Source organism: Halichoerus grypus, chromosome 5 (assembly GCF_964656455.1).
Source record: "Halichoerus grypus chromosome 5, mHalGry1.hap1.1, whole genome shotgun sequence".
Lineage (NCBI taxonomy): Eukaryota > Metazoa > Chordata > Mammalia > Carnivora > Phocidae > Halichoerus > Halichoerus grypus.
The window spans coordinates 43,968,502-43,994,321 of record NC_135716.1 but is presented as its reverse complement, the minus strand read 5'-3'; the positions used below and the strand labels follow the sequence as shown (position 1 = coordinate 43,994,321).

Sequence of the window (25,820 nt, the reverse complement as noted above, 5' to 3'; positions counted from 1 at the left end):
GCTCTAGCCTACTGCCCTCCGTGTTTTGCAACAGTGTCGTGTTTTATCCCTGCTGTTCCGGTGGCCTGGCACATTCCTCCTCTGTCTTCCAATGGTTAATTCCAACGAATTTTTCAGGTCTCTGAGCAATTGTCATCTCTGAGGTCTCTTTCCCGAAGCAATCTGAAACATTCCCCACGCAGCCAGTTACTCTCCATCCTCATGCCCTGCTTTATTTTCTTCACTCTCGGAAACTATAGCACTCACTGGATGTAACTCTAGCGGGAATGTAAGCTCCCAGGCATCTGGAACAGTATAATAGGCACTCAGATATTGAAAGGATGACTGACTGAATGAAACACATCTTGATTAATGCATTAAAGATGCTGGGTAGAGCCAGGAGGAAATGTGGGCATTATAAAATAGAATAAAAAAAATCACGGAGACTGATGCCTGCCAAATAATAGGAAAGGATGAGAATAGGAAATGGGCTTGCCACAATATTGGAAAACTGGAAGCAGATACCCTTCACCAATGCTTGGGCTCTATGTGGCCCAAGTGAAGCAGATTTGGATTCAAGAACCGATTTGAAAAAACTCTCCTAAAGGTGGCATTAGCTTCAGCATATCACAAAATCAAGCTTCAGCAAGACCCTCCACGCTTGGTATCACAGCTGGTGCACACCCCTACGGAGGCCTTCAGGGAGGGGCACCCCTACTGAGGCCTTCAGGGAGGGGCAGCCCTATCGAGGCCTTCAGGGAGGGGCACCCCTATCGAGGCCTTCAGGGAGGGGCAGCCCTATCGAGGCCTTCAGGGAGGAGCACCCCTATCGAGGCCTTCAGGGAGGGGCACCCCTACGGAGGCCTTCAGGAAGGGGCACCCCTACTGAGGCCTTCAGGGAGGGGCACCCCTACTGAGGCCTTCAGGGAGGGGCACCCTTACTGAGGCCTTCAGGGAGGGGCACCCCTACTGAGGCCTTCAGGGAGGGGCACCCCTATCGAGGCCTTCAGGGAGGGGCACCCCTACGGAGGCCTTCAGGAAGGGGCACCCCTACTGAGGCCTTCAGGGAGGGGCACCCCTACTGAGGCCTTCAGGGAGGGGCACCCTTACTGAGGCCTTCAGGGAGGGGCACCCCTACTGAGGCCTTCAGGGAGGGGCAGCCCTACTGAGGCCTTCAGGGAGGGGCAGCCCTATCGAGGCCTTCAGGGAGGGGCAGCCCTATCGAGGCCTTCAGGGAGGGGCACCCCTACTGAGGCCTTCAGGGAGGAGGACCCCTATCGAGGCCTTCAGGGAGGGGCACCCCTACTGAGGCCTTCAGGGAGGGACAGCCCTATCGAGGCCTTCAGGGAGGGGCAGCCCTACTGAGGCCTTCAGGGAGGGGCAGCCCTATCGAGGCCTTCAGGGAGGGGCACCCCTACTGAGGCCTTCAGGGAGGAGCACCCCTATCGAGGCCTTCAGGGAGGGGCACCCCTACTGAGGCCTTCAGGGAGGGGCAGCCCTATCGAGGCCTTCAGGGAGGGGCACCCCTATCGAGGCCTTCAGGGAGGGGCAGCCCTACTGAGGCCTTCAGGGAGGGGCACCCCTATCGAGGCCTTCAGGGAGGGGCAACCCTACTGAGGCCTTCAGGGAGGGGCAGCCCTACTGAGGCCTTCAGGGAGGGGCACCCCTATCGAGGCCTTCAGGGAGGGGCAGCCCTACTGAGGCCTTCAGGGAGGGGCAGCCCTACTGAGGCCTTCAGGGAGGGGCAGCCCTATCGAGGCCTTCAGGGAGGGGCAGCCCTATCGAGGCCTTCAGGGAGGGGCAGCCCTACTGAGGCCTTCAGGGAGGGGCACCCCTATCGAGGCCTTCAGGGAGGGGCAGGGAGCTGCTCTCAAATATGCCGCCTCTATCTCTGCTCATTGGGACAACCTGGCTTCCAGTGGGTTTCAGAATCCTTGGCAAATAAAATGAAAAGTTAATCTAATCTTACAGTGGGTTATGCATGTGGTGTAGGGCCCCGAGTCTGCATCATCTTTTCCTGCCAACCCTAAACTCTGCAAGGATGCAAGGAGGTTTGGAAATTTAATAGACGGCCCAAATATATTCAAGAACTCTAACTCAGTGCAATGGACTGAACGTTTATGTCCCCTCAAAATTCAGGTTGAACCTCTAAACCCCAAGGTGATGGTAGCAGGAGGTGGGGCCTTGGGGAGGTAACTGGGTCATGAGAGTGGAGCCCTCATGCATGAGTTTAGTGCTGTTAGGAAAGGAATGGGAGAGCGCTCTCGGGCTCTCTCTCCACCAAGTGAGGGGGATACAGGAAGTCAGCCCTCTGCAACCTGACACCAGCTCTCACCAGACACGGAATCTGTTGGCACTTTGATCTTAGACCTCCCAACCTCCAGAATTGTGAGAAATAAATGTTTGGTGTTTAAGCCACCCCGTGTATGGTATTCTGTGACAGCAACCTAAACTAAGATACTCAATAGAACTCTAGTCTAGTACAGAACATAGTTCCAAGTGAGATGAGACTTTGCCCCACTTCAAACTAAGGCACCATTTCTAACTTTAGATTTCTCCAGGTAGAGGACAGAAGAGGATCACTATAAATACACCTTATTTACTATCCAGTTTCTAAGTGAAAAGCACAGGAGTACATAGTAAATAACTTATCTCTTAAACCAGAAGCCAAATTAGTTTCTAGCCACTGAAAACATTTTCTTAAGCAATTTCAAATTTACACATTTTTAAAAAGTGAAACAAAGGTGAAAAGAAAAGGACAAGGCCTTTCTAATTATGTTTCATAGGAAACCTAAGTGTTTCAGAATAAAGGAATATTAGCCTCTTCCTGATAGTGAAGTGGCTTTGAAGTGATTTTACAATTAAAGTAAATCGACATTAGACGGAAATGAAGTTTTCAGTTCTTTACAAAGGATTTGAATATAAACACATAGAAACAATTCTCACTGAGGTCACTAATTCAAAAGACATTTCTGAATCCTTATCTATTTGCTCTTCTTTGCAGCTTTTGACATGTTTGACCGCTTCTTTCTTGAAGTGTTCTCTTCTCCTTGTCTCTGTGATATTAAGAGTCTTTTGGTTTTCCTCCGACCTGCCTGGAAGCTACTTATCAGTCTTCTTGGAGACTCATCTTTCTCTAACTAGTCATTGAATGTGGGAGTTTCTCAAAGCTTTGTCCTAGGCTCTCTTCTTTTTATTTTTTCTCCCTAAGTAGTCTCATACATAGCTTCCCAAACTTTTTTACATCTCAGTACCCAGAGAAAGTGACAATAGGTTTATAGCTATGCAGAGCTGGAGGCCTCTGGCCTAAAGGTTTCTGCTGTTCTAAGGACTGGGGAGAACCAATATCTTAACCCCTGTATGTTCTATCTCAGCACCTTGCTTGGCACACCGGTGGGGCCTTGGGAAGCTCTGAACCAACATCCATCTATTTAGCTGTTACCAATATGCAAATAACACAATTTTATATTTTTCAGCCCAGGCCTCATTTCTCTGGTCTACACCTGTGGATGCAATTGCCTATCCGCCACCTCTACTTGGATATTTGAAAGCATCTTAAATGTATCATAGCTAAAACTAAGCTCATGATCTGTGTTCCCCAAAATCTGCTGCTCTTCTGGTGTTCTGTCTCAGCGAGGCAATCACACCGTCAGCCTGTGGACACCAGAACTCTGGGAGATTTCCTTGCCACTTCCCTCTCACTCTCACAGCCCATCTATCATCAAGCCGTCTGTACTTCCTTAACGTCATCTTGTCCCTCCTCCTCCACCCCCCTGGGTCCCTGCTATCATCACAGTTATTCAAATCTGCCTGAATCATACTGTAGCCACTGGAGTCATCTATCCTCACTGACTCCCGCTCCCCTCTCATTCACGCTCTAATCCAGAAATAGAATGATTTAAAAAATAATAAAAATAGACATTCTTCTGGGGTGCCTGTGTGGCTCAGTTGGTTAAGTGTCTGCTTTCGGCTCAGGTCATGATCCCAGGGTCCTGGGATCGAGCCCGGCGTCGGGCTCCCTGCTTGGTGGGGAACCTGCTTCTCCCTCTCCCGCCACCACTCCCCCTCTTTGTGCTCTCTCTCTCTCTGTCAAATAAATAAAACCTTTAAAAAAATAGACATTTTTCCAAAGAAGACATACAGATGGCCAACAGACACATGAAAAGATGCTCAACATCATTAGTCATCAGGGAAATGCAAATCAAAACCACAATGAGCTATCACCTTACACCTGTGTATCTAAAACACAAGAAACAACAAGTGTTAGTGAGGATGTGGAGAAAAAGGAACCCTTGTGCATTGTTGGTGGGAATGTAAGTTGGTGCAACCACTGTGGAAAACAATATGGTTTCTCAAAAAATTAAAAACAGAAATAGCATATGATCCAGTAATTCCATCCACTACTGGGTATTTACCAAAAGAAAATGAAAACACTAATTCAAAAAGATATATGCACTCCCATGTTTACTACAGCATTATTTACAATAGCTAAGATACAGAAGCAACCTAAGTGTCCATCAACATAGGAATGGATAAAGAAGATGTGGTATACACACACACACACACACAAATATTATTCAGCCATAAAAAAATAAGATGTTGCCATGTATGACAACATGGATGGACCAAGAGGGTATTATGCTAAGTGAAATAAGACAAAGACAAATACTGTATGACCTCACTTACATATGGAATCTAAAAAACAAAACAAATAGCAGAAACAGATCCGTAGGGGCGCCTGGGTGGCTCAGTCGTTAAGTGCCTGCCTTCGGCTCAGGTCATGATCCCAGGGTCCTGGGATCGAGCCCTGCATCAGGCTCCCTGCTCAATGGAGAGTCTGCTTCTCCCTCTCACACTCCCCCTGCTTGTGTTCCCTCTCTCGCTGTCTCTCTCTCTGTCAAATAAATAAATAAAATCTTTAAAAAAAAAGAAACAGATCCGTAAATACAGAGAACAAACTGATGGTGGCCAGAGGGGGGGGAGGGTGGGCAAAATGGAGAAAGGGGAGTGGGAGATATAGGCTTCCAATTATGGAGTGAATAAGTCACATGGCTAAGAGGTACAGCACAGGGAATATAATCAATGGTACTGTAATAGTGTTGAATGGTGACAGATGGTAGCCGCACGTGGCGAGATAGCATATCATAAATACAAATCACTGTGTTCTTCACCTAAAATGAATGTAACGTTGTGTGCCAACTATATTTCAATTTAAATAATGATAATAATAATAATAATAATAATAATAATAATAAAGATCTAACCAGATCATCCCTTTGCTGAAGGCAAATTTCTCAACATGACCAATAATACCCTGCCTGGACTGAGCAATACTTATTGTTCTGGTCATCTGTTGCTGCAGAACAAATAACCCCAAAACTTAGTGACTTAAAACAACAGTTTAATACTACCTTTCATGATTCTGTGGATTGTTCTGCCTGAGCTGAATGGTAATCATCTAGAATCTATCATGCAGGTACAATAAAAATTTGGCTTGGGTTGGAACCATCTGAAGGCCCAACTGGGCTGGGCATCCAAGATGGCTTCTTCACTCACATGTCTGAGAGCTGGTCAGGCATCCCTCTCTCCATGTAGTCTCCCCACGTGTCTAGCTAGGGATTCCTCAAAGCAAGGTAGTTTCAGTGCATTCAAATTCTTACAAGACAAGTTAACTTTCTTCAGGGTGCACTTTATAAGAGACTAAGGTGAAAGCTGCAAGACCTCTAATGACCTAGTCTCCAAAGTCATTCAGCTCTCTTTTACTTTATTCTGTAAGTCAAAATTGAATCACAGGGTCAGTCCAGATTCAAGGAGGGGACCTATCCAAGGACTTGAATATCAAAAAGCATGGCTCTTTGGAGTGAGAGGTGGGTCTTTAGAGAATATCAACCACACCCACTTCCCCAATCACATTTTGCAATATATTCCGTTGGGGCTTTCACTTTAGCCACACTGGCCTTGTTTCGGTTCCTTGTACTTACCATACTCTATCCTCCTAAAGGCTTTTGTTCATACTGTTTTCTTAGTCTAGAATGTTCTTCCAGTCCCCCCGTTGCCAAGTTCAACTTTTAAAAATCTCAATGAAGTCTCAGGAAAGCTTTTCCTGTCTTCCCTAACCAGGCTAAATCTTTTTACTACATACTTTCATGGCTCTGGATACATTTCTGGCACTGTCCTCATCGCCACTGCACTTTGCATTTGTTTAAATGATTATGTAATTTGTGTCTCAATATCCCTCATTAGACTGGAAGAGGGGTCATATCTGTTTTTCCCATCCTACCACACAGAGCTTGGCTAGTACTCAAATATTTATTTGCTGAATGAATGAACTAAACTAAGTAAATGAAACTGTCTCTGTATAACAATTCCTCTAAAATTATAGTGAAGTAATCACATTCCCAAGGTAAATATATAGATAATTAGACAACCCCAAATATAAACCATTTTCACAGAGGAAGTCTCATAAATATAAAGGGTCATACTCTTTTGCCATATCCTACCTGTCAAATCAGCAGACAGTAAAGACATCAATTAAATATAGCCAAATTGTGTAAGTTCTGTCGTATTTCTTCCAATCTTTTTTTTAAATGAGCCTAAAACTGTCTTTGATTGTAATTTCTATGCCTTAACAAAAGCTGACACATGTACCAAACGGAGCATTTTAATCACAGGAAAGGTGATCTCCTACTCTTTGCAGGAATTGAATATTGACAATAAAGACCACGAGAAGCATTCCACTTAGAAACCCAGGCGGACTGTTACACAGACCACACATGATTCTCATTGTGCTAAAACCAAATGCAAAAAACTGCTCTCCACTACATTATCAATAACTTGTCTATAAATAAACACTTCACCAACTTTCAACTTAAAATGGAATATTTCATCTCAGAGTAAGAGCTAACATTCCTGTCCTTAGATGGTGACACAAATAGCAAAGGGTTTGATTGGAGAAAATATTCACTAAGTTATGGCTCTTAACTACTTTAAAAAAAAAGTCTGTAATTATGAATGGTATCATAAACCAAAGTTCATTATCAAAAAGTACATTCTATTCTGGTCTTTTAAATCCCAACCTTCAACTCTAATTCTTGTAAACTACTGAAAACATCTGGTCTAACGACGGAGTGTTTCCTACAATAATAATTCAGCCCTGTGTTTCTTTATTCTTTTTTCCCACTTCAACATGGGCTCCAAGAAGGGATGGGTTTGGTCGGTTTTGTTGACCTAGAACAGTCTCTGGAGCATCATGCTGCCCATTAAATCAACCAATAAGTAAATAACATTGGTCTCCTAGAATCAGATCTTACATATTACTCAAAATATTTATGAAGATGCTTATTTGTTATTTAAGAAAAAATATTCTGACAAAAACGCCAATACATAAAATGTCTTTACTTCTCATTTATGCTTCTTGCTTCCTAGGTATTATGCCACATGAAACTAGTGTTTCTAATTATCTAACCTGTCTTATTCACCAGTTTAAAAACAAACAAACAAACAAAACTATATTCTACCATAAGGCAGAAACGGCTTTTTGCTAAATCATTTGTTAAAAACAAGAGAACAGGCTCAAAATGGAGGCACTCATGCTAAGCTCCACATCACCAAACAGAGACTTAATTACACTTTTGGCTTCTTCCAGGAATGGAATCTTAAAGTCAGTCAGGAACTGCCTTATTAGCACTAGTGAGGTCATCTGCCTGATAGACCACTGCCATGCCCTAAAGGAAAGTGATCTATCTTGCCACAACCACTCCACTTTTTGCCAGGATAACTTCCTTTCCCCCACTCCCTTCTGCCTACAGAAGTCTTTCATTTAGTACACCTTTTTGAAGCTCCTTTCTATCTGTTAGATTGGATGCTATAGAGTCATGAATCATTAAATAAAGCCCATAAGATCTTTAAAATTTACTCATTGAATTTTGTTTTTTAATACATTGAATTTCTTCAGTTATTTAGCTATCTGGAATGAAACTTCTTTTTCTCAGTGGCTGAACTGCAATTTGTACCTTACTGTGTAGTTTGAGGGGGTCTTATCAGATTAGACAAATATACAGCAAATGATAAATAAATCTATAAGCAGGTCCATGAGCATGAATATTTTTGGGGAATAATTTAGCCACTATGACTAAAAATACAAAAACAAAGATAGAAGATAAAGGGCATGAAAATCTGTTATAGGACAGTTGCTTAAATCCAAACTTTGTCTTTTAATAAATGGCAAACATTTTGCCTAAAACGGTGATTTGATGAAGTTGAAACATTCATTTATAAGTATTTAAACTCATTCTAGACCATCCAATTTAGATAACAGTAAAATATTAATATCAAATCTGTGCATTAAAGGAAATCCCCCCAACTGAGGTCCTCTAACACAAGTTTAATACAAACATGACTTGTGGGTTTTCTGTAGGTGAGTCTCTGTTCCATTTTGCACCTTATTTCTCAACTCATTGATCACACTGAATTATTCACAGCTAAACATCTTTTTCCTTAGTCCTGCTTCTTGTTAGGTGTTGATTAAGACCTAGATTGTTCCTTTTCAAGTTGTAATGCATGAAGTGGAAATTTTAAATACTAAACAAGTTCAACCTGCTCTACAACTGCTCCAATTCCAGACTTGAACTTAGAAAAAGTTGTGTTACAAGAAACATGATCTGCCTATATTTTCAAAAGCATTAACATTTGTCTCCTTGGGTTTTTAACTCCTCTCATATTCAGCCAAAAAGAGAGAGAGATGCACTTAAGCTACATTTGCAAGTGCCATATTTGACCATTCTTTTCATAACTGAGTGGTTTTTTCAAGTCTTGCCTTCCCTTTTCTATAAATCCTGACTCCACCTTCTTTCTACTATAGAAAGCCACTAAAAGGCTTGGAACAAAGATAAATCTTTGAATAGTTTGCTAAATAACTCTCCCTTCCCCCCACACACACACACTTCTTCAGATCCCACAGCTATCAAATCTTTCTTGATTCCATCTTGAGAAGTGAAATAAATAGAAATCCATGCAGGATTAACTTGGGTTACTTTTAGAAGTAAGTTCATTTCCATCTTACCCAGATACGAATCAAAAATATTACATCTTCCTTTCTATTCTTCTTCATTCACCACTAAAGCTAACACTCCTAAGAAAGGGGAGTAATAAGGAAGGGCAGGAATTTCGGACATATTAGGAATATTGATTAATTCTATTCCTTTTGGTAAGACAATTCCCTGATTGAACAGAGCACTGGTGGGGGGGATAGCAGGATATGCATATTTTTCAAGCTAAGCCCTTTCAAGGACAGATCCCAAGGTGAGCAGTACTAGGGGTTTCTCTGCAACCTGAAAGGATTTATGAATGATTGTGAAAGATTGCCCCTCCTCCAGCTGCACTGAGGGGCTGCTCTAAAACGGTAAAGCCCAGCCTGGGAAATTCATGTCACATCCTGTACCCCTGGGTAAGAAGTGGTGAAATACACACACAGACACACACACCCCAGAGGCTGAGAAGGGGTGAAATACACGCACTCGCACACACTCACGCTCACACCTCACCCTACCCCACCAAAAGCCCTGCGGGGAAGCTCTCAGGAAAGCAGGCTCTGGCTCGGGAAGGCGCAGTCAGCATCCCTGTCTCCCAGCCCAAGTGAGAGGCTCGCCTCCTCCACCTCGGAGCTAGAGCTCCCGGGTCTTTAACATTCTAGGCTTTTCCTTACAAAAGTAGAAAGGTCCATGCTGGCCTTACCTCTGGGGCTGCTTTCCTGTAAGTACGGCGGGGCCGTGGGGGTGACATTTCCCGAATGGGATGCTGACAGCAGAGGCGAGCGCTCGTCCACCCCATCAGCAGCCATGACTGCTGCAGCAGCCGCGGGGTCGGGGGGGAGGCTGAGCCGGGGCTTGCGGCTCCCGCGGAGGTGGAGGCTAGCGCTGTTCCGCCGCTGCTGCCGCCTCGGGGAGGACCCGGGATGTGTCACAAGGCCGGAGGCTGGGGGAGGGGAGGGTGCGGGATCGGCAGGCGGGGGAAGGGCGGCGCGCTGGGAAGCCTGTCTGGGGGAGGGGAGGGGAGAGAGAGAAGCCGGAGCCCGGGAGAGGGGAGGCTGGGAGAAGGCGAGGAGGAGGAGCCGGGGAACACAGTAGGGCTGCTCAGGAAAGGCGGGGAACGGAAGGTGCGGAGTAACAGAAAGGGGGGCGGAGGAGGCGAGAGGAAGGGGTTGCAACTCTCCCCCTCTTTGTACTTTACATTTCCTTAACTAAGGAGAAAAGGGGGAAGAACGGTAAAGAGCAACCTGAAAGGAGGTAAGAGAAACCGCCTGTGACTTGATTACAGAAAAACTACAGCAAACACAGATCTCAAGTTTAGCTCCTGGAGAGGGGGAGGAGGCGGGATTCTGTGCTGTCCAACTTTGCAGCAATTATCGAAGAAAGCTGATTCCCAGGTTAGCAATTCCTTCTTGGGGGCTGCTTCTTTTGTTAGAAAATCACTTCTCAACATCTGTTGTCTGAGAGGAAATACATTTCTGCAAGAGCGGTGCCATTCCTTGCTTGTCCTTGTTTTTTAGTAGGTGTTTGGCATGCTAGTAACAGTACCTTATTGAAACGATGCAGAGCTTGTTGGCTTTTACAAGGTTAATTTGACAAAATTTTAGTTTTGTTTTGGACTTTATTGTCCCTGACACCTTATACAAAAATGAAGTTTATGAATGATGTAAGTCAATTAAAAAAATATTTTCTTTAGCTAGTGTTTTAAAATAATATTTCGCATGTAAAAGAGTAAAAAACAAAAAAGCTAGTTACCGGCATGTTTTCATGTTTATGTTTTTCTTTTCTTATTTTGGTGGTTTGCTAAAACGGTTTAGAAATCAAAGTTTTGAATATGCCTGACAAAAAAGGCAATAGGAAAACAGTGAAGGTCTCAAAAGATCATTCTTCTTCAATGATTTTTGAGTCATTCAACAAACACGTATGGTGTGCTTACTGGGTATACAAAGATGAACCAGTAGAGCAGTGGTCTTGATCCTCCAGATGTCTGTGGTAGCACGGTCAAAAGCAAACAAAAAATGAGGCTGATAGTCCCAGCTGTAGATTTTAAAGGGTCATGAGGAAAGCTGACTTTAGACATTTGAAACTACTTCTCGTATTACATTAAGGGTCTTCATTTTGCTTTCTGAAGATACTCTTTCTTCCAAAAAAAAAAAAAAAAACCATTTAGGCATCAGCTGGAAATCCTAAGAGAAAATCAAAGGATAATGTTTTCTATTATGCAGCATCTTTTATGGGTCAGTAGTATCAAGACCCAACACCATATAAGGATCCCCATATGATATAATCCAAGGGCATTTATAGATCTCCAGAAACCTGAAAAGTGAGGGGTCAAGATATAGCACTCCCTGCAAAAAATGAACAATTTACAAAATGAATAGCAGGTTTTTGGTTTTGTTTTGTTTTTGTTTTTTACATTTGCAGCCTGGAAGCTATTGAGTTAAAGAAACTTGAGAAGAATCAGCAAAATCCTATGACTATGGTGTCCTGTCCTGTCACCTATCACACTATCTTAACAGTGCATTTACATTTCCATTATCCACCTGCCCTTTATTCCCAACTGACTTTGTGAGTCAGAAACTGTAACTAACTCATTCACTATTGTGTCTCCAGTATCTAATGCAATGAATGCCTGGCTCATTAAGAAGGATTGGATAAATATTTGCCAAATAAATAAGCAAAGGAGTGTATGAGGAAATCCTACACAGTACCAGAATCTTACTAAAGCAAATTGTTACCAGGAAAAGCGTTGAGCGTGTCTTGATTTTTTATGAAGATGACAGTTTTGCCATCTGACCAGTGTTTTTATTGTTCCATTATTTCTCTACAACTAGGGTTTCTTTATTGCCCAGGTATAAAGGATTTTTTTTTTTTTCTTTCTTTAGTTCTTTATATGGCTTCTCTATCCATTTCATTACTCATTAGAGGGTGACACAGCTAATGGAAATTACTCACACTATGAAAGGTAGAAGGTATATTGAGATTATATTTGCAGCAATCCGAAATTTCACAAAAAGGAAAAACTTCTACTAGGTGAGTATCACTTCATTCTAGTTTTAAAATAATACAATAGTTTATGGTTACTCAATAAACATTAAATAATACTCATCTCGATCCAAGGCATTTTATGATTATGATATGTTTCCATCTCTACTCAGGGGATGAGGTAATGTGTCTTCTGGAATAATATTTTTCAGAAAGATGCATTCATCTGGTGGCTCAGCTGCGGACTGAGCTCAGCTGAGAAAGCTGGGTTGCCTGAACCTCTCTCTCCAAACTCACTTTCATCCTGGGCTTCTTTATGGCCTGGCAGTCTCAGAATAGTGTTCCCCAGAGGGCAAAGGTAGATGCTGCCAAGGCCTCAGGAGTCCCAAGTTTTGGAACAGGTACAGGGTTACTTCTACCACTTTCTATTGGTCAGAGCAAGTTATAAGGCCAGACATTCAAGTGAGCAGAGGGATAAATTGAGTCTCTTGATGGAAAGTGTGGTGGTATCACATACAGGGGGACATGAGTGCAGGGAGATGTCACTATATAGAGACCTATCACAGCTAAAACAATATTTGATGTAAGAAAAGCACTGAGAAGGACAAAGGAGAGTTCTTCAAGAAACACCATGCTTTGGGGAAGAAGTTCAAATTGGAATTTGAAAGTCCTTCTAAGAAGTATATTTTATGAATATCTATGTGATGTAAAGTATGTTCATATTAAATATTTATTGTAAGGGTTATAACTGCTTTCTTCAGTGCATACCAGAATGCTTCCTCCACTCTGTCCCCCTTGATCTCTCAGTCTTTCTCCTCTGTGCTGGGGTAGCCCACACTTGGAAATCAATTATATTTGAATATTATTCTATATAATTTGAATTCAGTACCTCTAAGTGGTAATCTTGGTTAAGTTAGCTTAACTTCTCTATACCTCATTTGTCTAATTAGTCTGTAGAACAAAGAAAATAATACCTACCTTGTGGGGTATTTATGATAATTAAAAGAGAAAATGTATGGAATATAATTATCAGTGCCTGGCAGCTATAAATATAAGCTTTTTTACCACTCTCCCTTTTTAACTCTAGAAGGGAAACCAGGGGATAAGCATGACTGGACTAAGCTAAAAGTACAATGGTCTGGAGTATGTTTGTGTGTGTGTGTGTGTGTGTGTGTGTGTATTTTTTTAAGGAAGCTCTAAGCCCAATGTGGGTCTTGAACTCATGACCCCAAGATCAAGAGTCACACACTCTACCGCCTGAACCAGCCAGGCACCCCTGGAGTATGTTTATATTTTTAATTCACAATTCATTTACCTTACCTTGCAATTATATAGGGTAGCATCTCTGTGTGTAGTCTGCATGCTTAATGCAAGAATTTTGGAGCATCTTAGCAGGCCTGAGGAGGTTGTATTTAAGCATAAATTTTCCCAGGTCTTTTGGAAATGCCTATTAAAAAACTTTGAGGAACACCGTCAGGTCCAAGGGAACAGGGATTTAGATTTCACATACAGAATGTAACATGAATGCTCCTTAATTATTGCATGCCTTGGGAAAGCAAGAAACTGGTTGTCAGGTGAGGGAAGCTTGCAGGATGGGTACTCTGCTATGCCTAGGGTAAAGAGCTTTACCTTCAGCTCCAAGGGTTTTTGTTTACTTCTCCAGCAGACAAAGTTATAACTGAAAGAACAAGGCCATGTTCTGGAGTTGTAAAAGGTGCAACATTTTGCAAAAACAATTGAGAAGGGTTACAGGCTTGACTGCAGTTACAGAAGAATTTGTTTTCAATTAATTAGTCCTAGATTGCCTGTCACTGTCTCAGTTTCATCAGCAAGATGGGGGATAGCTGTCCTACATCTCATAGGATGCTAGTAAGTGTAAAGTAAGACATAAGCTCTAGAAGCGCCCTCCGAAAGAGAAGAGTTAAATGCAAAGTTCTGTAGAGGATATGTGACGTGAACTTGGGTCAAACTTTCCCTGTTGACCCAAAACTGATAGCCAGGGTCCAAGCTGAGGACAAAGAAGCAGTCAGTACTTGCAGATGCTAAATCAGCCACACCGGTCCCTCAATAACCACAATGACCCTGAATCCATATAAGCCAGAGAAGGAAGAGGAAAATGGGAATTACTGGAGTCATAAATTGTTGGCCTAAGAAGTTCTGCTGTGGCTTTTTCCTAACCTTTTCCAAAATGCCAAGTGAGAAGGGCTCCAAGAGAATTACTTGCAAAGTCTGGGGGTACCTGCATGAAAGGAAAACCAGCACCTCATTTTCTAGCTGTACATCAAATTAGGACACAGGCTAGCCCATCTTCCTAAAGTCTATATGAACAGGAAAAAAGAATTGGTGAATGAAGGCAAGACAAACAGGCTTATGGTGTAGCTCAACAATCACCTCTGCTTTGATGAGAACATGAGTTTCTGGTGGGCCAAGTGAGCACCACAGAACTAGCTGGGCTTGTGCCAGCATGCTGGCACCAACACACAAAAAATAACTACAGGGCAAAAAAAACCCCCCAGTGACAAGAGCCCATGGGTCTACCACTGAGTGCAAGAGCTGAGGAGAGTCGGAAGAATTTAAACAGGACACTGTGGACCAGGAAGGTCCCTAAAGAACTCACACGAGGGGCGCCTGGCTGGCTCAGTCAGTGGAGCATGAAACTCTTGATCTTGGGGTTGTGAGTTCGAACCCCATGTTGGGTGTAGAAATTACTTTAAAAATAAAGTCTTCTTAAAAAAAAAGAACTCACATCTGTGCCTCCTCTGGAAATCCAGTATCTGAAAACCTGCCATGGTGAGACTACTGTCAATGGCCAGGTAGTGTGGGTCCAACAGTTAGTGCTAAACAGCCCAAGGAAGACTACAGTGATGGCCCCTTGAATCCCTCTAACTCCTCCCTATGTCCACTCCCTGGAGAAGCTTGCAACCGAAAAGGAAGGAAGGACCTGAAGCCCAGAGGTAAACTGCTTTCTTTCACCTAAGGTAGAAAAATGAGAACGAAGAGAAGCCCATATTCCCTCCCCATTTTAGGTCCTTCAAACCACAATGCTAGGGGCTCCTGGGTGGCTCAGTCGGTTAAGCGTCTGCCTTCGGCTCAGGTCATGGGCCCAGGTCATCGAGCCCCGCATCGGGCTCCCTGCTTCGCGGGAAGCCTGCTTCTCCCTCTCCCACTCCCCCTGCTTGTGTTCCCTCTCGCTGTGTCTCTCTCTCTGTCAAATAAATAAATAAATAAATAATCTTAAAAAAAAAAAAACACAATGCTAGCAGATGACAGAAAAAAGGAAATCTTTTATTTGGATATGAAATTAGAGTTATAGACTGAATGGATTTTTAATCACTGAAATTGACCAGGAAGTTACAGAATCTACCCAAGAGGTGATAAGATATGTTATGGGAGGCAAGGGGGAATTTTAAATGGCCATGTTAGGGACAGCATTTAGAGGAAACTATAACTATTTCTTAATTTGTACCTCATTGAGTTAAGTTGGTTTAATAACTTGGATGGATGGAAAGATTAGATAGATAGATAGATAGATAGATAGATAGATAGATAGAATGGAAAAATATATGACTGCTGCCCCAACTTCAAGCTTTCCTTGATTAAAACATTTTTGACTAAGAAATACAAGTATCTGGTACTAAATGCTGGGGCTACAAAGACAAGATAGGGCATTTAAGGGGTAATTAAGGTTAAATAAGGTCATAACAATGGTGCCTTAATCCAATAGGATTGATGTCTATAGAAAAGGAGACACCAGAGAGCTTGGGCTCACTCGCATATGCATGCTCTCTCTCAGCCTCTCTCTTGCCGATGAATCTGCACTGAGGAAAGCCCAGCTGAGGACACAGCAAGGAGGCAGCCATCTGCAAGCCCGAAAGAGTCCTCACCAGAAATTGAGCCCTGTTGGACCTTGACCTTGGACTTCCATCTTTCAGAACTGTGAGAAAATTAATTTCTGCTGTTTAAACCAAGCAGTCTGTGTCATTTTCTTATGGCTACTCCAGCAGACAAATACAGTCTGCAAAGAATAGATGGCTTTTTAAAAATCCTTTTAGCCCTTGGAGACACCCATGTTCACAGAAAAACCTCTTCGAGACCAGAGAAGCAGTTGATAAATGTAAAACACATTTTATGATGAGAAACTTCCCATTCCTATGGTTTCAGAAACCAGTTGGGTAAGAAAAATAACTGTTACCTCTTTAGAAATTGGTATTCCCAGAGTTTCCTCCTATGAAATACAAAACCACATTCTAGTTTTATTTTCTGCACATCTAGGCTTTTGATTCTGTCTTACCTGTCTGACCCTTCACTGCATCATCCCAGTTTACGTAACCAGTCCTCTATTTTTTTGATGTTTCAGGATTTTTGTAGTATTTTATTCATTCATTCAACAAATATTTATTGAATGCCTTTATGTGTCAGGCACTGTTCTAGGGGTTACAAAACCCCTTACCTCATTACAATAGAAGACAGGTAACACTCAGTCGAGTGAGGACATATAATGCATCAGATGGTGATAAATGTTATGGGGAGAAATCAAGCAGGGTAAGGAGAAATAGGAGAGAAAGGTGGAGAGGGCGCGTTGCCTTTTCGCATGGAGGAACTAGGTAGGCTTCACTGATACCTGAGCAGAGATGTGGACAGTGAACGGCAGGGAAGCCTGCGCAGCCTGAGCAAAGTGAGCTGGGGAGTGGGGGTGGGGAGGAGGAGTAAAAGATGAGGTCAGAGAAGTTTGCCATCGACCTGGGTGGGGCAGATCATCGGCAGCCCGTCTGGCTTTTCCTCTGAGACAAAACTGGAGCTCTTGGAGGCCTAGGATAGAGGAGGACTTGATACGACATAGGTTTTAAAAGGATCACAATGGCTACTTGTGTTAAAATTAGACTATAGGTGGGGCGCCTGGGTGGCTCAGTCGGTTAAGCGGCTGCCTTCGGCTCAGGTCATGATCCCAGGGTCCTGGGATCGAGCCCCGCATCGGGCTCCCTGCTCAGCGGGAAGCCTGCTTCTCCCTCTCCCACTCCCCCTACTTGTGTTCCCTCTCTCCTGTCTCTCTCTCTCTGTCAGATAAATAAATAAAATCTTTAAAATAAATAAATAAAAATAAAAAATAAAATTAGACTATAGGTAAGAAAGAAGGAGTAAAGGTGGAAAGAAGGGGTCAGATTCTGGATATATTGTGAAAGTCAATCTGAAGGATTTCCTGATGGATTTCATGCAGTGTATGAAAGACAGAAGTCGAGGATGACTTCAGTCAATCTTTGAACACTTTTCTGATATTTATTCCTGATAAATTTTTTGAATGGGAAAGCTAGATCAGAAACCATGCACATGTAAAAATCTTGGGGTGTGTATTGTCAGTTGCCTTCTAGGACTTGAGAATCATTTTTTACCCCCGCTTATGGTGACTGGGACGCTCCATTTTTCAGCAGCTTAGGAAAATAAATGGACTATTATTTTTAATATGGATAGTTTAATATGACAGGTAGATTTTTTTTGTAACTTATTTAACTTTATGCTTAATGATTATTGAATATTTTTATTAATCCTTGGTATTGGCCATTTTTCCACTGGGGAGTTCATCTTTTTTATTACCACTTAAAAATTTCATTTATGAGTTTAATTTAAAATTTTATTGATTGATCAAACCCATTCTGTTTTCCTCCTAAAAACCGAGCTAAGTTACATTTCCCAGCCATCCTTGCACTTAAGGAGAGTTGTATGTCCAAATTCTGGCCAATGGAAGGTTCATAGAAGTGATACAGACTACTTTTAGCCTGGCCCATAAAAACCTCTCTTTCATGATCCTCCAAAGCTCTTTTCCTCTCTAAGATAGATGGCAGGAAATGACCCCCAAGGAGACCGTGGGAGTCACATGTTGAAAATGGTACAAGAAGGAAGTATCTTGAGACACTAAATCACTTACATACAGGAGAGCTGCCCAAGAACAATGGTTTTTGAAGTGTTTTGTGAGAAAGAAAGATGCTTTATTGTGTTAAAAGCCACTGAAATTTCAGAGTTTATTTATTACAGCAGGAGGTGTTCTCCCTTACAAAGAAATATATAGAAAGAGTTATAAAGAATTTATTTATCTTCATATAGCAAATATACTTATCTTTTGCCTGTGTGGAGAAATGTAAAACTTTATTTTCTGAATGTACACTGACCCTGATGCTCCCTGGTACTAAGAGACTAATCCATTCCTTTCAATTCCTTTTTTGAGTTACAGTTCTAAGAACAGGATGTAATGAACTAAAACAGGCCAAATCTCTCTCCCTCTCTCTCTCTCCCCATCTCCCCATTCCTTTCTCTCTCCCCACTCTTCCCAATCTGTCTCTCTCTCTCCACCCCCCCACCCCTACAGTTTTGGAAAGAAAGGGTCAGATTCTGGATATATTGTGAAGGTCAACCAATTCCTGATGGATTTCATGCAGTGTATGAAAGACAAAAGTCGAGGATGACTTCAGTCAATCTTTGAACACTTTTCTGATATTTATTCCTGAAAAATTTTTTGAATGGGAAGGCTAGATCAGAGACCATGCACATGGAAAAATCTTGCGGTGTGTATTGTCAGTTGCCCTCTAGGACCTGAGAACCATTTTTTACCCCCACTTGTGGTGACTGGGACTCTCCCTTTCTCAGCAGCTTCGCATTGCAGCACCTGCCTGATTAGTCACCAAACTTTTAATTGACACTCTGCCACTTTTGTATCTTTGCTATATACAATTCCTCTTGTTTCCCATTTTCCAGGAAACACTCCCTTTGGATATTCTCTCTATTGCAACAGCTTGAATAAAGTACCTATCCCCTTGATCGTCAGTCAGCTTTTGAAAGTTCAACACATATAATAAATAAGGCAAATGTTTTTCTTAGTTTATTGTCTATCGATTTTGTCTGTGTTGAAAATATTTTTTAAAGATTTTATTCATTTATCTGACAGAGAGAGAGCACAAGCAGAGGGAGCAGCAGAGGGAGAGGGAGAAACAGGCTCCCCACTGAGCAGAGAGCCCGACATGGGGCCCGATCCCAAGGTCCCAGGATTATGACCAGAGCCGAAGGCAGACCCCCAACCAACTGAGCCACCCAGGCACCCCTGTATTGAAAGTATTTTTAATGATTGCCTATTTTTCAATATATGCTGTTTCTGTATATGATCTTCCTTTATATGCTCTGTAATTTATAGCCCATGAAATATCAAACTGTATTCTTTTGCTGATAGAACCCCATCCTCATTCTTTCTCATTTCGTGTTAAACCTAGAATACATGATACATGAGTTAACAGAGTACCATTTCCTGCCTTGTCCTTCTCATGTCTTCTTGGGCATTTACTCTCAAGGCTACTCTGGGTCATTTGACGCTTAAGGTTATGCCTCAAGTCACTCAGTCTTTCCAAGGCATCCTGTTCTGTCTGCCTGAGTCAGTTTGTCACTGACTCAGTGACATATTGTCATATATTGTCATATTCTCGCTGGTCTCGCTGGTCACCAATCACCCTGGCCACACTGATTAACACTAACTGGTCAGACTATCTAAACTGGTCCCATGCAGCTGTTTCTGGCCTGCATGACAGGAGGAGCTTTTTACTTACCAATAATATCGCATTTGTAGAATAACGTAAGGAAAGTGTATCAGTTTGCTTTGCTGCTGTAACAAATTACCACCAATTTAGTGGCTTAAAACAATGAAATAGGATAGTGTAGGATTTTGTTCATTAGTTGTGAGTGTGTAAAGCTCTATTTTTATGGATGGCGAGCAATACATTCCTTTCAAATTAAAAAAAAATGCAAAACTATTATTATCTTACAGTTCTGGAGGTCAGAAGTCCAAAGTGGTTCTCACTAGGCTAAAACTGAGCTGTCAGCAATGCTTCATTCCTCCGTGGAGGCCTCCGAAGAGAATCTATTTTCTCACCTTTTATAGCCTTAAGAGACCACCCACGTGCCTTCACTCTTCACTCACGTCCCCTTCCTCCCTCTTCCAAACCAGCAGTGCAGCATCTTCAAATCTCTGACTCTGCCTCTCCTGCCTTCTTTCACGTATAAGGACTCTTGTGAGTCCTTATTCATATGGAAATTTTTTCCATCTCAATATTCTTAACTTAATCGTATTTGCAAAGTCCCATTTGTCATGTAAGGTAACACATTCGCAGGGATTTCAGATATGGTGAGCCACTGTTCTACCTTCCACAGAAGGACTTCCCCACACCATAACACAAAGGCAAATCCTCTTAGTGGTCCTTAGTTGACTCTTAAATTGTGTCTGGTAATGAACAACTCAGTGCAGGCAAAAATCTCAATTCTTAATTAAATTCCTAACTACTTTGTATTAGTAACACAAAACAAACAAACAAAAACTAGAAGAAAGTAAAGTACATGAAAACAGAAGTGATACTCTTTATTGTACACAAAATACATAATCCCTTGGTAGAAATACCATTAACTTAAACTCAGAGTAATAATCAGAGATAAATAGGTAACTTTTAGTTGGGCCAATACAAGAAAGATCTGCATTTTTATGTGACTTACTTTTTCTTTCTAAAAGTTGAAAATAGAGGTGCCTGGATGGCTCAGTCATTAAGCGTCTGCCTTCGGTTCAGGTCATGATCCCAGGGTCCTGGGATCGAGCCCCGCATTGAGCTCCCTGCTCCGCGGGAAGCCTGCTTCTCCTTCTCCCACTCCCCTGCTTGTGTTCCCTCTCTTGCTGTCTTTCTCTGTCAAATAAATAAATAAAATCTTAAAAAAAAAAAAAGATTTAAAAAAAAATCTTTAAAAAAAAGTTGAAAATATCTCTTGAAGGTATTAATATGTATTTCCATTTAGGAAAAATTTATTAAAATAAGCTCTAAACAAATGTTTCTGTCTTTAAGTTTTCACCTATTTCTAGTGAGCCAGAGGATTAGAAACATAAATCTATACAAAAATGCTTCCCAGGATTAGTCAGTAAGATAACATAAAAGTTTTAAATATTTGAAATTCTTTCATTACAATAATATTAGAGTTTCAGATTCAACCACTGCTCGATTTGTTTTCTCTGAGCAGTTATTCTTACCATCTGCCTTTTCTTCAATCATAAAAATCACTTATTGATTGCTTACTTTGTACCAAGCACTATCCTAAGTGTGGGGACATAAAAAGAATAAAGCATGACTTCTGGGGGCACCTGGGTGGCTCAGTTGGTTAATCATCCAACTCTTCATTTCGGCTCAGGTCATGATCTCAGGGTTGTGAGATGGAGCCTGCATGGGGCTGCATGCTCAGCAGGGAGTCTGCTTGAGGATTCTCTCTCTCCCTTCCCTTCTGTCCCTCCTCACCCCTATTCTCTCTCTCTCTCAAATGAATAAATAAATATTTTTTAAAAAATGAATAAAGCATGATTTCTAATTTTGAGGGGTTTACAGTTGAGTGTGACATACACTTAGAAAATCAAAGCATTTCTTCACTAATGGATAGATATATGAGGAAAACACCATGAAAACACAGTTAAGGGAGCAACAGACACCAGGCTCCACCTAATGACCCGAGATCATGATCTGAGCTGAAATCAAGAGTCGGTTGCTGGGGCGCCTGGGTGACTCAGTCGTGAAGCGTCTGCCTTCGGCTCAGGTCATGATCCCAGAGTCCTGGGATCGAGCCCCGCATCGGGCTCCCTGCTCCGCGGGAAGCCTGCTTCTCCCTCTCCCACTCCCCCTGCTTGTGTTCCCTCTCTTGCTGTGTCTCTCTCTGTCAAATAAATAAATAAAATCTTTAAAAAAAAAAAAAAAGAGTTGGTTGCTGACTCTGAGCCACCCAGGTGCCCCAGGGAGCATCTAATTCTTAAGCACTTACACCTTAGAAGATAATGTACTTAGTCTCTGCTAAAAATGCTATTACTAATAAGATGAAAGAACAATGAATAGAATGACATCTAGATGTATTAGCAAGTAATGGAATAAAGGAATATTTAGGAATGGAAAATGATTATGAGCACAGATTGCACTAAAATCATTGTTATTGATACCAATATTTTGATTACTAATCTTATCTCTTTTGGGAAAATAAAATTGCTTCTTTGAGCAACAGATTTCTTTTCCAAATGGTTTTTACTAATACCAATCTGGACGAGTGGAAGAATTCATCTTCCAGGACTGAATTTAACTTCCATGTTTAATTTGAACAAATATGAACTACTTATTGGAAAATGAATTTCTTAGTGTAGGTAGTTGCATGCTTGTCTTTACAAATTTGCTGTGGGAATTCTAAGCTAAATGTGCTTTATAATGCGTCATTACTCAAAAGCATACAAGAGTGGTCCTACATTTAAACAAAATACAGCATGAAGCAGTTTACACTTGGAGAGGTAAGGAATTATGATAATGATACTCTTATTATTGGAAAAATTATATGTGCCTTCTCTACAAAGAACATACCAAGTCTACTCAACAAGACTGGCAGCAGTCATTTATAACCGTAAGAGCTATTAACTAAATAAGAGAAAACACAAAACCCAGAACAAACTTGTTTAGAAAGCTCAGCTGAGGAAAGTAAATAGAGATGATGGATGGATAGGCAGGCAGTTGTAGATGATAGATATGCAGATGGTAGGTAGTAGGTAGGCAGGTGGGTAGATAGATAGACAGAGTTATATAAATGTAGAAACCAGCCATGAGGTAAAAAAAAAGAAGGGCAAAATTTCCTGTTCTAAAAAACCAAGCTCAATTGAGCCCACTAATTTTTCAAAAAATGAATTATTTTATTGTATTATTTTAATAACATTTTCTACTTTCTCTATTATTATAGAAGAATTTTAACATTGGAAAATGGAGAGAGGACAGAGAAGACAATAGAAACCCCCTTAACTTCGGGGCGCCTGGGTGACTCAGTCAGTTAAGCGTCTGCCTTCGGCTCAGGTCATGATCCCAGGGTCCTGGGATCAAGCCCAGCATCGGCCTCCCTGGTGGGCGGAGAGCCTGCTTCTCCCTCTCCCTGTGCTGCTGCGCCTGCTTGTGCTCTCCCACTCTCTCTGTCAAATAAATAGATAAAAATCTTAAAAAAAAAAAAAAGAAACCCCCTTAACCTCATTACCCAGTTATGTCCACTCAAAACATTTACCTGTATTTCCTTCATTGTCTATGCAAATGTAAATTACACATAAACAAAATTAAAATCCTTCTGTAAACTTCGTTTTGTAAATTTCTGTTTTTGTTTTAAAATGTGTTATTATATTTCCCACGTCTTTAAGTAGATTTCAAAAATATAACTTTAATAACTGTACTTCTTGTGGATATTCTGTGAGTTATTTACCTAATTTCTTAATATTGGACACTAGTATTATTTCCATTTTTTGCTATTAAAAATGTTGCGATAAGTAAATTGCAGTAATTATACAAAATTTATTTCTTCAGTATAAAATGTCTATTAATAAGAGTGGAATTGCTGGGTCAAAATACCTAGACGTTTTCAAAAGGCTCTAAAAAGGTGTCAGTTTGTTTATTCTAGTCTTCCTCACAACAAATGTAATACATAAGAACTTGTGTATCTTTTTTATTTACATAACTTGAATAATTCTATATGCATTTTTCTATATCTTGTTTTTAACCTAATCATTTTTGGAGATCTTTCCATATCAACACATAAAGTTCAGTTTCACTCTTTTTAGATTAGCATTTATTTTCATTGTATGAATTTCCAAACCTTGACTTATCCCATTCCATCATGAGCAAGTACTTCTGGGAGGGCACAGAAGTTCATCATCAGGTAGAAGATGGGAACTCGTGTGAAAACCAGTGTCAGAGAAGCACTGACCTCCCAGAGAGAAATCGGAGTCTATTGGATGAAAAAAGTATAGGGAAATGGTGGTGGGGTGGGGGGCGTGTGTGGAGGGAGCAGAAGATAAGTAAGAATAAGGAAAAGGGAATAAAAAAGTGAAAGAGAAGACATACAATGAGGTAGCTATGTCAAGGAAGCAAAGACATGACCAGAAAGGCAAAGGAAAGGAGAGCTGGCAATGAAAGAGGAACGTCTGTCTATTATCATTATAATTTTACAATTTATAGTTTAAAATATGCTTTGTGTACTGACTCTCATTTCACAGTAAACTTGTGCAACAAATAAGTAGGACAGTTAATACTGTTGAGCCATATGATATCGAAGCCTCAATTTCTTATGAAATATCTGTATCCTTCATTTTTTTTTAAGTTTATTTATTTGTAGTAATCAAATCAGGTACACCCAACGTGGGGTTATCATGACCCGGGATCAAGAGCTGCATGCGCTTCCAACTAAGACAGCCAGGTGCCCCATCCATGCTTTCTATACAGCAACTCAGACTCGCTTGGCTTTGAGGCATCCTGGGAAATACTAATTAGTTGGAAAGGGAAAGGTGGGGTGTCAGGTACAAGAATGAATAGAATTGATAGGTGCATAGGGCAGGCTGTAGGAGCAGGTTAGCTCCATCCCAATGGTCGGGGAAAACTGAAGCATGTTCCAGATCAAATTAGTACTCAAGGGCTTCTGATCTAGCTGTTGAGGCATAGCAGCAAGGGAATCTAGGAGGAACTGATAATCAACGTTAGGAGAGCAGTGATCCAGCCGATGAAGAGATAGAAACTAGTAATTGGAGGCACAGGTCTAACCTCTGTGGAAAAGGGTTGGTTAGCACAGGCTCCACAAGTTGACGGGCATCAATGCAATAGACTTACATGCAAGGAGAGGTTGCCACGTTAGCAGCAGAAATCAGAAGCTGGGGGCAAGTGGGGGCATCACCCACTCATACGGATGGACAAATATAGGGAAAGGCTGCAGCCTTTATAAGCTCAGAGGTCAGAAGCAGAGACCAGATGGTATCTTTTTTTTTTTTAAGATTTTATTTTTAAGAAATCTCGACACCCAATGTGGGGCTCAGACTTACAACCCTGAGATCAAGAGTCATATGCTCTACTAACTGAGCCAGCCAGGTTCCCTCCCGATGATATCTTTACCATGCCCTGGTGGATGTGGAGATTTTGATCTATTTCTAGTCCTCATCAGGAATAGCAGAGTTACAAAACTGAGCCAACTGGGGAAGCCAGGGGTTGGCATAAACTTTATTTCTACCTCGAGTGACAACATTTCTTAACAATAAAGTGGGTTATCTTTGATTACAATAGTAGCTAATATTGTTTACTGAGGGCTTACTACTTAAGTGAATTGTCCCAATGTTATTCTCAAAGCCACCCTTGAGTGGGTATTGCCTTAGATACATTTTACTGAGGCAGACGCTGAAACTCTAAGAGATCATGTTGCTCACTCATCCTATTTATTACTAGCCTTAAGCATTAGAATTGGAGTCTCAACCCAAGTCATCTAATCCCAAACCCTTTGCTTTTAAACATAACTGCCTCCCTTATAGAGAGATTGCATATGTCAAGAAATATGAAGCCATATCCAGATGGAAGTATCTATTACAATCCTTTAACCTAATTATTTTCAGCCATAGTCTGCCAAAGTCTACCTTTTTCCATTCTATTAGGATGATCTGCTCTTGAACCTGAAAATTAGTTGTTCACTTCGACCATCTATCTCGGTTTTACATTCCCACTCCTCCTTCATTCACCCCAAGGTTAGCTGCATGTGGTCACTCATCTTAGCTGCTTTCCCTTTCTTTGTCCTCTTCTCCCAAAGGTCTTTACCTATTATTTGAATCATTTATTTCAGTCTCTCCCTATGGAGCATTAACATAATAAAGATTCTTATCACTAAACACAACTTTGAAAATAGCTCTTAGAATTAAATTGGATTATGTTTAATACAATTACCTTCTTTTTTCCCTCTAGGTTTAGTTACAGATTTTTTTTTTTTTAAGATTTTTATTTATTTATT

The 25,820-nt window shown here is 41.4% G+C and overlaps 1 protein-coding gene and 1 long non-coding RNA gene across 5 annotated transcripts in view; one reads left to right on the top strand and one right to left on the bottom strand.

Moving 5' to 3' along the window:
* Window positions 1–9,943, bottom strand: part of PIP4P2 (phosphatidylinositol-4,5-bisphosphate 4-phosphatase 2) — a 56,295-nt gene extending 46,352 nt beyond the window's left edge. The window contains exon 1 of one of the 2 annotated variants that reach the window (XM_036102979.2): window positions 9,712–9,943. In XM_036102979.2, the coding sequence (XP_035958872.1) occupies window positions 9,712–9,817 (106 nt within the window). In that variant the 5' untranslated portion in view covers window positions 9,818–9,943. The remainder of the gene's footprint in view (window positions 1–9,711) is intronic. The other variant, XM_036102980.2, reaches the window with a different exon arrangement.
* Window positions 9,561–23,139, top strand: LOC118542608 (uncharacterized). Of its 3 annotated transcripts, none has more exons than XR_013447799.1 (5): window positions 9,561–9,729; window positions 10,222–10,262; window positions 11,891–12,038; window positions 15,784–15,926; window positions 22,761–23,139. It is a non-coding gene; the product is annotated as an uncharacterized LOC118542608 (long non-coding RNA). The 3 variants fall into 3 exon arrangements; XR_013447800.1 differs by having other exon boundaries at window positions 15,715–15,926; XR_004920680.2 differs by lacking the exon at window positions 10,222–10,262.
* The last annotated feature ends 2,681 nt before the right edge of the window (window positions 23,140–25,820 follow it).